Source organism: Macrobrachium nipponense, chromosome 14, assembly GCF_015104395.2.
Source record: "Macrobrachium nipponense isolate FS-2020 chromosome 14, ASM1510439v2, whole genome shotgun sequence".
NCBI classification, from domain to species: Eukaryota; Metazoa; Arthropoda; class Malacostraca; order Decapoda; family Palaemonidae; genus Macrobrachium; species Macrobrachium nipponense.
The window spans coordinates 62,016,154-62,032,919 of record NC_087207.1 but is presented as its reverse complement, the minus strand read 5'-3'; the positions used below and the strand labels follow the sequence as shown (position 1 = coordinate 62,032,919).

Below are 16,766 nucleotides of genomic sequence, written 5' to 3'. Positions count from 1 at the left end.
TAAGTGGGTGATATGGTCACACACCTCACTTCCTTGCTATTAGTTAACAATCTTGTTACTAAGTTCAGATAAGGTTATGGCCAATTTGGAATTCCTGCTATGTATACTCAGGAAATTTGCAAATTATTTTAAATTATTTGCATTTTTTATTTACCTAACTCTTTCCCTCTTGTTTCATCTATGCTACAGCTTTTCTTTTTAAATACCCTCCTAGTTCGTGCTTCATAGTTGCTTCATAGTTAGTGCTCTTTTTATATGAAGACCTGTCTATCAATTACAACAGGTTTGTTAATTACCCTCTTTACTCCATTTACTTTTACAATGCAATTTTCGGCTTAATCTCTTTGGAACAAGTTGCAGATTTTTAAGGTAATTTGCATTTTTCGTGGATATACAAGCCTAAATTCTTTTATCAGAATACCACCTGTAACCCTCCTTGCATTTGTCAGTGTTGCTGAAGGAGAAAATGTTGTTGTTTATAAGTGGGTGATATGGTCACACACCTCACTTCCTTGCTATTAGTTAACAATCTTGTTACTAAGTTCAGATAAGGTTATGGCCAATTTGGAATTCCTGCTATGTATACTCAGGAAATATGCAAATTATTTTAAATTATTTGCATTTTTTATTTACCTAACTCTTTCCCTCTTGTTTCATCTATGCTACAGCTTTTCCTTTTAAATACTCTCCTAGTTCGTGCTTCATAGTTGCTTCATAGTTAGTGCTCTTTTTATATGAAGACCTGTCTATCAATTACAACAGGGTTGTTAATTACCCTCTTTACTCCATTTACTTTTACAATGCAATTTTTGGCTTAAAAAATCTATTACTGTATGTGAATTTTGCTGTTTTGTGTGCCATTTGTGACACCACCTATTACACTGTGTAAAGTAGAGTTTATCCCCAGGCCTTTCTCATTTCAACCACATGGCCATTTCTTGTTTGCACTTTGTTCTTTACTTCCTTTTCAGTCATCTGAAGGTTTGTTTTGCATTTTGAAAATTGAATGATGCAGAAAATCATGCACAAAGTACTGCTCAAGGACAAGGAAATTCACTAAAGAGAGACTATTTCTTGTGCATGATGATGATGTAATTGATTAAAAATGGATTGAAGCTTCTTAAATTGTTTTTTACTATGGTTTTCATGGAAGCTACCAGAAGCATGACTGCAGTAGAAATATAAAAAAAAAAATAACCAGTGAAAGAGAAAGGTAACCTTTTTGTGTTTGAAGTCTTTGGAGCACCAAGCACTCAGGGTCTTAACTAAGCTTAAGTGTTGCAACAATTTGGTATTGTATTAGAATTGTTATTGTTTTTAGTATATTTGTAATAAAGACAGGAACATTTAATTGTCTCAGAATAATTCCACTGTTGGCCTATTAGTTTCCGCATAACAAAGTGCCACCCTTCCTCCATTAAAAAAGTATTTAATATCCAAGCTTATTGTTAATAACAATGTTTTTAAACATTTTACTCCAATAAATTTTATTTGCTTTTGATTATTGTTGTGTGGACGTAGTGATGAATAAATAGGTAAACAGCAGTTTTAGATCTAAGCAGCAATGGCCTAACACTGTAGAGTAGAATGAGAAGAATAGTGGAGTTGGGTAGTGTGAAAAAAGTGCAAATGGTGATACAAGCAACAGATTTGCTATGAGAACTCTTTATCTCCATAAATCAAAATCAACCTCTGGCCACCTTTCCAAAGGGGCGGCAAATTTACTCTATATTTGAAATATTTTCATTCCATAAGCCTACAAAAGTTCCATACTATCCGTATAATGATTGAGTGCGTCCGTGGCATGATCAGTACGGTCTTGGCCTGCCACCTCGTTGGCCGCGAGTTCGATTCTCGGCCATTCACATTTTGGCATTCTTACTGACATTAAGAGATAAACTGAACCCATCTTTCCACTATTGCCACCATATAGTGGAACCTTGGTTTTCATACATAATATGTTCTGGAACCTGTGACAAAGTCCGAAACTACGAAAACCAAAACACAAATAAATACTACATGATCTCAACAGCCAGCGCCTCAGTGGCGTGATTGGTATGGTCTTGACCTGCCACCTCAGTGGCTGCAAGTTTGATTCTTCAGCATTCCACTGAGGGGTTAGAGATGTGTATTTCTGGTGATAGAAGTTCACTCTTGGCGTGGTTCGGAAGTCACGTAAAGCCGTTGGTCCCGTTTACTGAATAACCACTGGTTCCATGCAACATAAAAACACTATACAAACAAAGCAAGCAAACAAAGATCTCAACAGCAATACAAATCACGAAACTCTCTCTCTCTCTCTCTCTCTCTCTCTCTCTCTCTCTCTCTCTCTCTCTCTCTCTCTCTCTCTCTCAATCCTCAAGGACGTTGTCAAATGGAACTCCCATAACTCCTCCATAGCCTTTTGCAACACCCAAGGTGTGGTTCGGAAATCACGTAAAGCTATTGGTTCCGTTGCTAAATAACCACTGGTTCCATACAGTGTAAAAACACTATACAGTCAGTCCCCCGGTTACAACGGGTTTGGCTTATGACGTTCCGAGGTTAAGGCGCTTTTCAATTATATTCATCAGAAATTATTTCCAGGGTTACGACGCCTACAACGCTCATCTGGCACAAGAAATATGACACCGAAAATGCAAAATAATCAATATTTTAAGGTTTTTTTGATGGAAAATGCAATAAGAATGCAGTTTACATAGTTTTCAATGCACCCAAAGCATTAAAAGTAAGGTTTTCTTAGGATTTTTTATGATGTTCCGGCTTACGACGATTTTCGGGTTACAATGCGTCTCAAGAACGGAACCCCCGTCGTAACCCGGGGACTGCCTGTACAAACAAACAACTTCTTCCAAACCACTTTCATTCAAACTCCCATTATCTCCCTCACTGCTATCCTCCCAAATCTCATTCACTGTTTCATCGGCATCATCTAGCTGTGGTCCTAATATCTCCCTTATTTCTGCTACCAAACCACTCGGTTCATCCATACTTCTGTCAAACCCTTACAAAGCTTCATCCATACTATCAATTACTTCCCTACTACTCGGTTCCCTTCCCACTGAAATCTCACTCACCTCTGTTAACTCAAACCCACATACACTATACGTATCATTCATTCCTCAAAGTCATCCGTATTACACGCCTTATCAACCGTTTTTACTCTAACACTAACACCCTTATCATGCAATTCATGCTTCTCCCTTTTATTCCCTTTCTTACACTCTCGCTCCCCTTTCCTTACACTCTCGCTTACTGCTATACTCAACCAATACCAACTGTTGATCTTCCAGACCCATTAGTTCACTGACACTTGGCTCATACTGTCGCATACTAGAGGACCCACCCAACTGAATTTCCTTAACACCTAGTTTCCCGAATTCCCAGCCTGATTCATCCTCTTCCGCCTACACACTCGCCACATGACCTTCCATTCCACATTCAATTCAACACACTTCGCACGCTGTTCCTTACACATCCTAGCATAATGCCCATTCTTCCTGCAGTTACCGTAAATCACATTCTCACAGGTACTCACTATGTGCCCTACCTATCCACACCTGTAACACTTAATTCTTACACTCACTCACTAAATGGCCTGTTTGCCCACACCCGAAGCACGCTCCTAACGCCCACCGACATTCATTCATTCTTGTGTCCTGGCTTTCCACATCTTGTAACACTGCTCCTCTTGTTCACGACTAACTGATCCTACTCTTCCAACGCTTCCGATCTCTTAGGTTTTACTACACTTACGTTACTTCCTCTCACACTCCTATCAACCACTCGCTCTGCCATTCGCATCGGCCCTTCTAAAACTGCTTCCCTATAGCTCTAAAACTCTGGTACTTCAGTCCTAACACAACACTTCTACTCTCTTTCTTACACCTATCTAACTCATAATCCTCTACTATTTCTAAAATGTTGTTCCACGTCAACCTTTTATTCGTCCATCTCATTTTTTCCTTACATTTCAGATTCATAAACTTGTATATGCTCTCTGGTACAGTCGCCAACAACTTTCGCACTAATTCCTTACACTCATTTATCCCTTCGTCTCCAAACTTTTTCCTGGCTAATGTTTCCAACCTGCCCACATACATTACAACAGCTCACCAACATTCATTCTTGCCTTTTCAGAATCATGCTTTCTCCTATATCTAACACTACTCTTATCCTCTTTGCCTGTTCCACAATCCTGGCTTTCACACACTCATACGGCACATTCCCTACAGTCATCATTACCCCATACATACTCAATAAAAATCCTATCAAAAAGCTACCTAACTCTCTTGTTATCCCCTTACTTAGCCACACAATACTTCTCATATTCCTTAAAAAAGTCCCCTATATCCCTACTACCATATTCCTCGTATTATGCACATGGACTACCTCTCTCACATACACAGCCTTTTGTACTTCCTGCTCATTCTCACTCTTACTTTCACTACTTCCATTCTGATCCCTCTTAACCTCTTCCAAATACAATGAATAAACTTCCATACTACATACTACCTCCATCTTCTTGATTACTCTCTTCTTACCTTCTTTCTGCCGACCTGTTTCCACTCACCACTATCTAAATCACTCTCAGCACTTTCCCCAACGTATTCAGTCCTAGTCTCATCCTGTCTGTCATCCTTACTAGCCTTCTTTCCCTTAGTTGTCATTTTTTCCTCACCCCCCTTCTTATTCTTGTCCTCAGGTTTATCCTTATCCTGTGTCTTCCCCTTCTTTCCCTTACTTATCACAACCAAATCACCTTCGTCACTTGTACTCTCATCCACTTGTTCTTTGACTTTCTTAATTGCTCCTGGCCGGTCACAATACCCAGTAGGCCTACCTCCTCCTGCTCCCTCTCCCATGAATCCCTTCATCATCTCCTGCACTGCATTTATCATTACTCCAAATTTTTCATCCATGTTCTCAACCATTCTCTCTTCTGCTCCTTTCACCTCTTCTTTCATTTCCACTTTTGCACTTCTTAGCATTCCTCTCATTTCCTCTAACTTGCTCTTCAGCTCCTCACACTGTACCCTCAACCTCTCATTTTCTACTTCCAATCATCATCTCACTTCTCTCTCCAACCTCAACTCCTCCTTCAGCCTCTCCACTTTAGTTAAATCCATACTCATTTTCCTTCACCAATCATACAACCCACCACACCAACTGTCCTGCAGCTGCCACACCAGCAGCCCCATGTTGGGCACCAATAAATAACGTGGTGGGATCACAAACTAAAAAACAAAAACTCTCAAAACACATGTACTTAATCATATACTTGACACACTCAGGGTGAGGAGCTGCACTGTCCACTGGATACGGCGGTCGTAACACAACACACTAACAACCCAACAAGAACTACAACCATACAACAATTCAACAACAAATCCAAGAAAAGCCCACTGCACACAATCACTAACAACATCAAAAAATAATAACGACAAGGAACCTCAACAACTCACAACTCCTACAACTCATCTACAACACAACAGAACTCACAAGCTTAACAACCCTCCACACAAGCACAACAACTTCAGCAACTAGGCACAACAACTCTTAAGCATACAACATCAGCAAAGCAATAACAGTACAACTGACATCAAGAAACTCTTCCAAGACTGCTGCCGACTATACTGTCCATCACAAGCTATGATCTCAGACTGACTAACTTCCCAGAACTCTGATCATAACGACCAACTCCAACCGCACCAGCAGACAACCCAGAACTCACAAACAGCAATGCAATCGCTAACCATCCATCCACCAATTACGCTCTCTCTCTCTCTCTCTCTCTCTCTCTCTCTCTCTCTCTCTCTCTCTCTCTCTCTCTCTCTCTCTCTTATGGAAAACCAAAAACATAAACACATACTACAAGATCTTAACAGCGATACCAACCGCGAAGCACTCTCTCTCTCTCTCTCTCTCTCTGAGACGTTGTCAAATGAAACGACAGATCATCCCTCCATATTGGTTGGTCTTGGAGCATTTACAAAAGCTGCCCCATCCATTATGACAACATCAGTGATAGGATCTTTATCATGGATGTCTGATGCCAGCTGTTCTAATAGAGACAGCAGCTGTAACTTGGTATCCCTAACGCATCTGCCCATCTTTGCCAGTGATGGTGGGCAGTTTTGATTTTCATGTTGAAAGAATTCATTTAAGTCACACTGTCTTCTGGCATGATATGAAAAAGCGTGAGAATAGATTACAGTCTTCCTTTATGGTTTGCAGTGACTGTTTGCCCTTTGAATCTGTAGCAGGCATCTTGCAACTGAACAATCAAATTTTGTTCTTGTGTACTGGCTCATAGAATTTGCTGGATGTCTTGAGCCTCTCAATAAAGTTTGTGAATTGTGTCTGTCCAAGGCTCTTCAAAGATCTCAAGGATTCACTTCTTTTGCTGTCCATAATTTCATGACTTCTAGCACAATCAGATCCACTGAATTTTCCTCAAAAGGGTTGCCATTTCTTTGATTAGTTTTGCTAGATTCTAAACCATTTTAAGAAACCTTTTCTGCACAGTTTCAGTTTCATCATGATGCTCACCCTCAGATTTTGGATCAGCATCACCTCTAGTCTCAAACTCATTAATCAGATGGCTTACTTCAGCACCAACCACTGTCCACCTTCTTGAGAGCATCTGTATCTTCAAATAAGCCGATGGCTCCCCCATCTCCTTTCACATGAACATTATTCTGCTCGTGCTCTTAGTCTGTAGCCATTGAGGAAAAAGGCCAAGTGGTTTTATGGACAGTAAAATTTCCTCTTGTGAATTCAATAAATGTGTCATTTTGGAGAGCATCCATGTCTCAAATGAATTGAAAGCCACCTGGCATAATGTACACGGTCCAGGGCAAAGAAGAAAGGAACGAGTTCCTGCAGCACGTGTTTGTGCAAATGAAAATTAGACTACTGGTATGACCTGATGAAAACGAACTCTAGAAGTTCTGGCTGAAGCACAAGATTCCAAAAGTAGATTATGGAGAGACTGACTTGTTTTCTGATCCAGTTTTCACAACTAAGCTCACTTTCTTCTTCTGTTTCCTAGATATATGTCATATAGGCGGCTTTGCACTGCTGATATAAACTGCAGTCTGTCACATGGTGGGCTAGACATGTTTTTTTCACATGTGAAGCAGAGCTTCTGCTTTTGCAAGAGCACCAGTCCAACCACTGTCTTTCAAGATATCATTTTTAAATGCAGCTCTTCAAACATGATAACCATATCACCATACTGCAATAGCCATTCCCATTGGATTTGCTTGTCAATTGCAAATAGTATGTAGTTGCTGATCAACTGCTAGAACTGGTTTGGCCATGATTGAGAAACTGTGGTTGCTCTTGCAATATCCATGGCATGTTTCATCATTGCAACCGAATGAGCTGCCTCTTGAAAAAGAAGCAACATTAATGAAAAGCTTATTTCAAAGGGGCCCCTGTCACTTCTGAGAAGGATGAAGTACTGCCCAAGATATGGACACAGCATTTTCACTTTTGTCCTACAGACTGACTTTCTCAAGCCATTTGTACTCAAGAAATATGCTTAGAAAGCACTGCTTGTCTTCTCATCCTTGATGATGCCCCTGGCCACCCTCCAAGTCTTGAAGATGACATTCTTGATGAATTTGATTTCATTAAGGTCCTATATCTCCCCCCCAAACACCACTTCACTTCTCCAGCCCATGAACCAACAGGTCATTTCTAATTTCAAGAAGCTGTACACAAAGCATTTGTCCAAATAATACTTTGACGTCACAGATAATACTAACCTCACCCTTCGTGAATTTTGGAAGGACCATTTCAACATTGTTAATTGTTTGAAAATTATGGGTGATGCATGGCAGGGTGTAACGTGAAGAACTTTAAATTCAGCATGGAAGAAATTGTGGCCTGATTCTGTAGCTGAAATGGATTTCGAAGGGTTTGATCCGCAGCCTGAACCTGAGCCCGCTATGTTGGAAGAGATTGTGTCTTTAGGAAAGTCCATAGGGCAAGAGCTAGATGAGGCAGATGTCAACGACTTTGTCGAGGAGCATCAAGATACTACACACGACTGAGGAGTTGATCGAGCTACGGACGATGCAACATTCAGAGGTGTTGCAAGAGATCAGTAGCAAGGAGGAGGTTGAACTGGAGGAATTTATTTCCTCAAGGGAGATTAAGGAAGTGTTGGCTATGTGGCAGGATGTTTCTGATTTCATTGAAAAGAAACACTGATAAATTGTTTACTAGTCATGCTTCAGCTCTTTTTAATGACACTTGCCTGACTCATTTCCACAACATTTTGAAAGGGAAGCAGAAACAAAGCTCCTTGGGTAGGTTTTTTAAAAAGCCTGCAGCACGTGAGAGTGAAAGTGAGGCAAAAAGAGCTAAGACAAGTGAAGAACAGTAAATAAACACAAATTGGAAAAGTAAAAAAGAAAAAATTAAGAAAAAATTAAGCCAAGTTCAGTTTAGTTAATTTTAAATTTTAAGTGTTATGCTATGTGTAAGGAACAGTATTAAATACGGTACCAGCCAGCTCTCTCTCCTTCCCTTCCTCCCTCCTTCCTTCTCCGCACACACCACCATTAGCCCCTATTGTCTGTCTCGAAGGTAAGAACTCATAATAAAACCACATTTTATTTCATATCAAAGTAATCATTTATTATATCATTGTGTGTGCGTGTGTGTGTGTGTGGACAGAATGTCTATACAGTATACCAATTAAAATAATTTTTTTTATCATTTTTATCATTATTGATTTGGGTGTTTTTAGAGGGCCGGAATGGATTAAATTTTTGTCATATGGGAAAAATTGAATTGACTTACGGGCTTGGTCCAGTAATGAATTATACTCGTATCTCAAGGTATTACCGTACATGTCAAGCTCAGCAAAAGCATGGGGACATGCCTGTTGTCTATACTGCACATAATCTCCAATTTTCTGGGAATTTAGCCAAGCTCTTTTCCTGTTGTACATGCCTGTTAGACAAGATGGGTGATGCATATGGTCCTGGGAAACAATATCTCTAGCATTAAGCTTGGCCAGAAGTTTCTCATCTAGTAGGTTCGTGGCACATCGTTGTAGTTTTTCGTGTAAAGCTAATGTCATGGCCAATGGTAAATCTTTTGATTGGTGCTGGATTGTCACAAATAAAGCAGATTCCTTCTTTCTCAGCTTTAGATTCTTCTGCGTCTTCTTCACCTGCCTTGTGGCTACCACATATGAATTTTGCTGATGGGGCATCATCATCTTTTTACTTACATGATGACTTCCTTTTCATTTCTAGTTTTGTGGTTTTGAACTTCAGCATACGTGATTCATGATATGCAGTTTTGTTATTTTCAAAGGTGTGCAGAATTCCATCACCTTCATCAAGCCTTTGGGAATGAAATGGTATAGGCATTGCATTTAACTTATAAAATTCAGGAATGTTTGTAGCAAGGAAACACAGCCAGCACCAGATACATACAATAGTCTTTGACGTGTGTCTGTTTGGCACAAGCAACAAAGCCTCCAGTTAGTCGTACCATCTCCCTTCATAAAAGATGTTGACTTCCAAGATTGTGCTGCCATTGCTTTTGTTCTATAGGGTGAGGGTTTATCCCTTTACCACTTATACAGCATATATGTGCTTTCAGATATGGACTTACAACTAGGCTTTGATGTCTTAGTCCTACCCCTAGCCCGATCATTCATCCAATGTTATTTAATGCCGGTGTGTTCTGTACATCTTCTGGAAGACTAAAGGCCCATCTTCCTTGGCTCAGCTGTCCCGCACTGGCACATCCTGTCAATTCAGGTGCAGCTGTTTAACTTTGAACTGGGGCTAGCTAAACAGCATTTGGGAAACTGAGAAATATCTACCATTAGCTAGCATTGAACCCCATGCCGTCTCTCACAGATTTAGTGTCAACCAGTGTGCGCACTACACAATTACATGAGTTGATTAACCATTTTTTTTAAAATAAGGATGAAAATGAATTAAATGGTGCTTAATTCATTTATAACTTGCAAAAAATGAACTGATCAAGCTGAGGTTACCCCAAGTCCATGTACAGATCCAGTTTTATGGTGCTTGTCTAGCACCATAAAATCGGCGATTTATGGCGCCCATAATGGGCCGAGTTCCAGTTATCGGCGCCATAAGCCCCATTATGGTGCCATAAATTGCCAAGTTTCAGTTAATGGGGTTTTCGTTTACTGGCGGCCCCATGGGCTCCCCCCCCCCCAAATAGAACCCCCCACTGATAACAGGACTGCCTTGATTTACCTGACCTTTTACTTTGTATATGAACTTAAATACCAATTTTGGTGACATATTGACAACCATCTTGGATATTTTTAGGCAGCAAAATTATGTATCTAAGTTTGTAAAGGTTTGCTTTCAATATTTTAACAAACTGGGAGTGACTGAAGAATTTGAATGTGATTAACCAATTGTAAATGTCAATATCAGATATCCAATGGAAGCCATTTTGAAAACCTGTCAGCCATCTTGGAAAATGGCAAAATTTTGTGTCGCCAGAGGTTGATGATGAGACAAGAAGGTCAAGAAAATTGTTGTGCCAGATTTCATGCTGGTATCACCATTTGCACTTTTCCCCTGGTATTTTGAAGTTACCTGCTCCACTAATCGACAAATGAATCTAATTGTTTGATGTGAAGAGAATGCTGTTTAAATTTTTCCTCAAATACCTATCTGAGTCACTGGTTAAACTAAGATATTACTTACAATGATAGAAAGTACTGGAATGAGGACTGTTCCATGTGGAATACAAGGTATGAATTATTAATATAACAAAACGCTAGGATCATATTGGTGTGCCTGTTGTGAATTTTGTCTTCCCTGAACTAATTGAGCGATAAGTGGTATAGTACTTTTTAATAAGCTTCAGGATGTCTTTATATTTGATTGATCAGCTGAGGTATTGTAGATAATCCGTAGACTAGTATTGCATGTTATGATGTAGGATGAAATAGTTATCTAAGTTGTTTTACTGTTTCTCAGGATGAAGCATTCTTAAATACCAGTAAGTATACATATCTTAGTTTAACCAGACCACTAGGCTGATTAACAGCTCTCCTAGGGCTGGCACGAAGGATTAGATTTGTATTTATGTGGATAGGAACCTATTGGTTACTTAGTAATGGGACTTACAGCTTATTGTGGGATCCAACCCAGATTATATTGAGAAATGAATTTCTTATCACCAGAAACAAATTCCTCTGATTCCGCACTGGCGGCAGCTGGGAGTGAACTTGGTCTACCACAATGGTAGGAGAGTGCATAACCAACTTGTTCAATGAGGAACTTTAGATACCAATAAGATTTAATATTGGTAATAAAAAGGCTGGAAAAATTGTGTTAGACAGGTTACTTGTTGGGTGTTAGCACTAAGTAGGGTTGAAGATTTTTGCCATTTCATAATTTATTAAGGGTTCTGATCATAATTTTGAACCACACTTAAAGGCTGTGAGTGGTGTATACATGAAACAAAAACAGTTTAATGTAAAACCATTTTTCTGTGAATTTAAAAAGATTCTTAGCTTTTGTTTTTAATCATTTCAGGGTAGATTGGTTATGCGTTTTGATGATACAAATCCTGCAAAAGAGAATCTTGAATTTGAGAAGGTAATTTTGGAAGATTTGAAGCTCTTGGAGGTAAAGCCTGATATCTTTACGCATACATCTGACCATTTTGATCTCATGCTGGAGAAGTGTGAGAAGCTCATTAGACAAGGTTTTGCTTACTGTGATGATACTGATGCAGAAACCATGAAGAAGGAGCGTGAAGAAAGGAAAGAGGGTAAGAATTATCACAACACGGTAGAGAAGAACCTCTCAATGTGGGAAGAAATGAAGAAAGGGACACCTTTTGGTCAAACATGCTGTGTTCGTGCCAAGATAGATATAAAGAGTGACAATGGCTGTATGAGGGATCCTACTATATACCGTTGCAAGGATGAGCCCCATGTGAGGACAGGAACAAAATATAAGGTTTATCCCACATATGATTTTGCATGCCCAATAGTAGATAGTATAGAGGGTGTGACCCATGCCTTAAGAACTACTGAATATCATGATCGAGATGATCAGTACTACTGGTTCATTGAGAAAATGGAGCTGAGAAGGTTACATATTTATGAATATTCCAGGCTGAATATGAATAACACAGTGTTGTCAAAGCGTAAACTGACATGGTTTGTAGATGAGGGACTTGTAGATGGATGGGATGACCCAAGGTTTCCAACAGTTAGAGGTATTCTGCGACGTGGCATGACAGTAGAAGGGCTGAAAGATTTTATTGTCGCTCAAGGATCCTCACGTTCAGTTGTTAACATGGAGTGGGATAAAATCTGGTCATTTAATAAGAAAGTCATTGATCGTATAGCACCACGCTTCACGGCACTCGAAGGCGACCTAATCCCTGTTTGCATAGCTGGTGCTAAGGAAGAATCAACAACCGCCCAAAAACATCCTAAAGACCCCTCCATTGGAGAAAAGGTGGTGTGGCGTGCACCACGTGTCTTCATTGAGGCGGTTGATGCTGCAGATTTGAAGGAAGGTGAAAATGCTACTTTCATTAACTGGGGTAATATTATGATTAGGAAAATCAACAGAGTTAATGGTAAAATAGAATCTGTTGATGCAGAACCTAATTTAGACAATACTGATTTTAAGAAAACTTTGAAAATTACCTGGCTTGCTGATACTGCTAATGCCCCCTTTACCCCAGTTATATGTGTCTACTTTGACAATCTTATCAACAAAAGTGTTTTGGGCAAGGATGAAAATTTCAAAGATTTTATTGGTCATAACACGAGGGCTGAAGTGAAAATGGTAGGAGATACACAACTGCAAAGTCTGGCTGAAGGAGACATTATCCAACTGCAAAGGAAGGGTTATTTCCGTGTAGATGAAGCTTACAAGCCAGTTGGGCTAAGCACATGTAAGGAAAAACCCATCATTTTATTCTCTGTTCCTGATGGACATCAAAAGGAAAGTCCCACAAGCAGCTCTGTTAAGAAGTTAGCGGGCATGAGTGATAAGGAAAAAGCAAAGAGTGCCCAAGGTAAGAAGGCTGAAAAAAGCCCTCAGGATGAAGCTAAGCCTATTGTAGGATCTAGTAATGCAGGACAAGAATTGCTAGATAAAATAAAGGTACAAGGTGACAAAATCCGCCAGCTGAAGAATGATAAAGCAGATAAAAATGTTGTAATGGCTGAGGTAGAGGTACTGAAGCAACTGAAAAAGGACTTCCAAACAGCAACAGGAACTGAGTGGAAACCTGATATAGTGCTTCCTGCATCAAATGTGCCAATTGAAACTACTGCTGCAACAAGTGGTGGAAGTAAGGTTGAAGATATTCATTCAAAAATTAAGGTGCAAGGAAATAAAGTGCGAGACCTCAAGACTAACAAGGCAGATAAAGACACTGTGAAACAACAAGTTGACATCCTGTTGGAGTTGAAGAAGCAGTTTAAAGCTGTAACAAGTGTAGAATGGAAACCTGATATTGATATTTCACAGTTTACAAATTCACAGCAGTCCCCTGCTGCATCTGGTGCAGTTGGAGGAGTATCCCCTGGAAACATAGTACAAGAAATTCATAATAAGATTAAGAAACAAGGTGATGAAGTAAGAGCATTGAAAGCTAGCAGTGCTGATAAAGATATTGTGAAGAAAGCTGTAGATGTCCTTCTAGACCTTAAGAAACAGTTCAAAGATGCAGCAGGTGTTGACTGGAAACCAGATATTGACATCACTCCATTGTGCGAGTCATCAAAACAAGGTGCAAAATCAGTAGCTGGGACTTCACCTTTGGATATCCATAACAAAATCAAGAAGCAAGGGGATGAGGTAAGAAGTCTCAAAGCAAGTAAAGCTGATAAAGAGATAATTAAACAAGCGGTGGATGCTCTTCTTGCTTTGAAAAAGGAGTTTAAAGATTGTACCAATGTAGAATGGAAACCAGATATTGATGTGTCACAATTTTCAGAATCTGCAAGTGTTCCAGCTGGAACTTCAGCTACAGCCACAGCAGGCAATGCAGCGGTTAAAGCAAACTCTAAAGGGAGAGATAAAAAATCAAAGGAGAAATCTCCTACAAAGGGAGAAGCAAAACAGGATGAGGGTGGTGCTAAGAAGCAAACTAGGCTAGGACTAGAAGCTAAAAAGGAAGAAAATCTGGCTGATTGGTATTCTCAGGTTATCACTAAAGCTGAAATGATTGAGTACTACAATGTTTCTGGTTGCTATATTCTGAGACCATGGTCTTACTTTATTTGGGAATTTATCAAGGAATTTTTAGACAAGAAGATTAAAAGTTTAGGTGTTGAAAATGCTTATTTCCCAATATTTGTTGCTCGGGAGGCCTTAGAAAAAGAAAAGACCCACATTGCTGATTTTTCACCTGAAGTTGCTTGGGTTACAAAGTCGGGTTCAAGTGACATGGCTGAACCTGTTGCTATTCGTCCTACTTCAGAAACTGTAATGTATCCAGCAGTTGCTAAGTGGGTTCAGTCTCATAGGGATTTACCTGTGAAATTGAATCAGTGGAATAATGTTGTTCGATGGGAATTCAAGCAGCCAACACCTTTCTTGAGAACTCGTGAATTCTTGTGGCAAGAGGGTCATTCAACCTTTGCCAATAAACCAGAGGCAGAAGAAGAAGTATACCAGATTCTTGATTTCTATGAACAGGTTTATGAAAATCTTCTAGCTGTTCCTGTAGTCAAGGGACGAAAGACTGAAAAAGAAAAATTTGCTGGTGGTGACTATACAACAACAGTGGAGGCCTTTGTCTCTGCAAGTGGTCGAGGAATCCAGGGTGCAACTTCTCACCACCTTGGTCAAAATTTCTCCAAGATGTTTGATATTGTATTTGAAGACCCAGAAACCCAACAAAAGCAGTACTGCTACCAGAATAGTTGGGGCCTAACTACTAGAACCATTGGAGTCATGGTCATGGTACATGGTGACAACAAGGGCTTGGTGTTGCCTCCACGTGTTGCCACAATCCAGGCAGTAGTATTACCTGTAGGAATTACTGTAAAAACATCAGAGCAAGAGAGAGCAGATATTTATAATGCCTGTAGTAAATTAACAGAGGAGCTTAAAGCTTGTGGAGTCCGAGCACGTTGTGATCTTCGAGACAATGTGACACCTGCTTGGAAATTCAATCATTGGGAATTAAAAGGTGTTCCTCTGAGACTTGAACTTGGACCTCGTGAAGTAGCTGCAGGACAGGTGTTTGCAGTCAGGAGGGATAGTGGAGAAAAGCAAGCTTTAATTCAAAAGAATGCTACAACCGAGATACCAGCCCTCTTGAATGTTATCCACGACAGCATGTTGGCAAATGCACGCACTGATCTGGAGAAACATAAGGTTGTAGTGAAGGCATGGAAAGAGTTTACTGATAATCTTGATCAGGGTAATATTATGCTGGCTCCTTTCTGTGGTCATGAAGCTTGTGAGGATGCCATAAAGAAAGATTCTGCACGTGAAGAGGCAGCTGAACCAGGAGCTCCTGCAATGGGAGCCAAAGGTCTTTGCATACCTTTTGTTCAGCCTGGAGATGTCAAAGGTCTTTCCTGTATTCATCCATCATGCAGCACCAAGCCACAGTATTATACACTATTTGGTCGTTCATATTAAACTGATTCAACCTTCAAGAATTTTGTGTTACAGCATAGCAGTGTTGTGCTTAATGTATTTCTGATTGTTTTTGTTATTTGCCATGTTGAATAAATATCAGGATGCATAGTTACAGGATCAGTTGGTTATGAAGGGTTTAAAATGGGGTTTAAAATGGTAAAAGTTTTTATATAATTTCATACATAGTATTATTTGTTTGTAAACTTTTGTAGTGGTCTGGTATACAAATAAATATTGTTTATTTAAATGTTTTTATACAACTGATTATCAATTTTATAAATTGGGTGAATAGTATTATGCACTTGTTTGATGCCATAAGGTAACAAATGTATAACACATGAAAGTGAATTATGATGTATCAATAAATTTTATTTGTGCGACTCCTCTTTTGAATTTCTTCTTACTCTTTCAACAACAGCAATGACTTGGTATTGTCTTTTAGTCAAGATTTGTATGCTGAATATAAAAATATGCAATGATATAACTTCACTTCATGTACAAGGTAAAAAACATGACAGTAAAAATAGGCGGAACCCATTGGACGTGCTATGAATGTAAAATGTTTCTAAGGTGTGTGCTGGAAATTGATTTAGAGGTGATATCTTAAAGGCTAAAATATTAGCTATTGTCTGAATTCCTTTTGAATGGTTGAAAGCATGACTAGTACACTTCAGTTAGAAAACTACAAGATGATTGCTAACATTGAGAAGGTAAATATACATGGCTATTATTTGACTAGGCAAGGCAACATGGAAAGTGTGCTAAGGCAAAGAATGAGTTGTGAAGACGATAGTATGTTATCCTCGAAAATATAGTATGTTATCCTCGAAAATATAATGTTAAAAAAATCTTAATATACGCCACATTTAGAAAGGAAAAGAGTCTGCTTAACTGAAGTGCCACAGAAAATTCAGTTGGTAGAACTTACTCCAAATAAGTAAATCTTATGAAATAAACCGAAAAATACTATTACAGCGCCAGGTCATTAGATCCAGCTCCATAATCAAGTCAAAACAGGAATTTCAGGCTATGCACCAGATATTTCTCTGGCTGTAGAAACTTGCAATTGTAACCATGCCACAAAATTAATAGCAACCAAAGATGGTCTGTCTCCAG

General features: G+C 39.4%; 1 protein-coding gene across 1 annotated transcript in view; it reads left to right on the top strand.

Moving 5' to 3' along the window:
- Positions 1–16,030, top strand: part of LOC135226550 (bifunctional glutamate/proline--tRNA ligase-like) — a 91,333-nt gene extending 75,303 nt beyond the window's left edge. Inside the window, exon 6 of the mRNA XM_064266210.1 lies at positions 11,562–16,030. Within this exon, the coding sequence (XP_064122280.1) occupies positions 11,562–15,650 (4,089 nt within the window). The 3' untranslated portion in view covers positions 15,651–16,030. The remainder of the gene's footprint in view (positions 1–11,561) is intronic.
- The last annotated feature ends 736 nt before the right edge of the window (positions 16,031–16,766 follow it).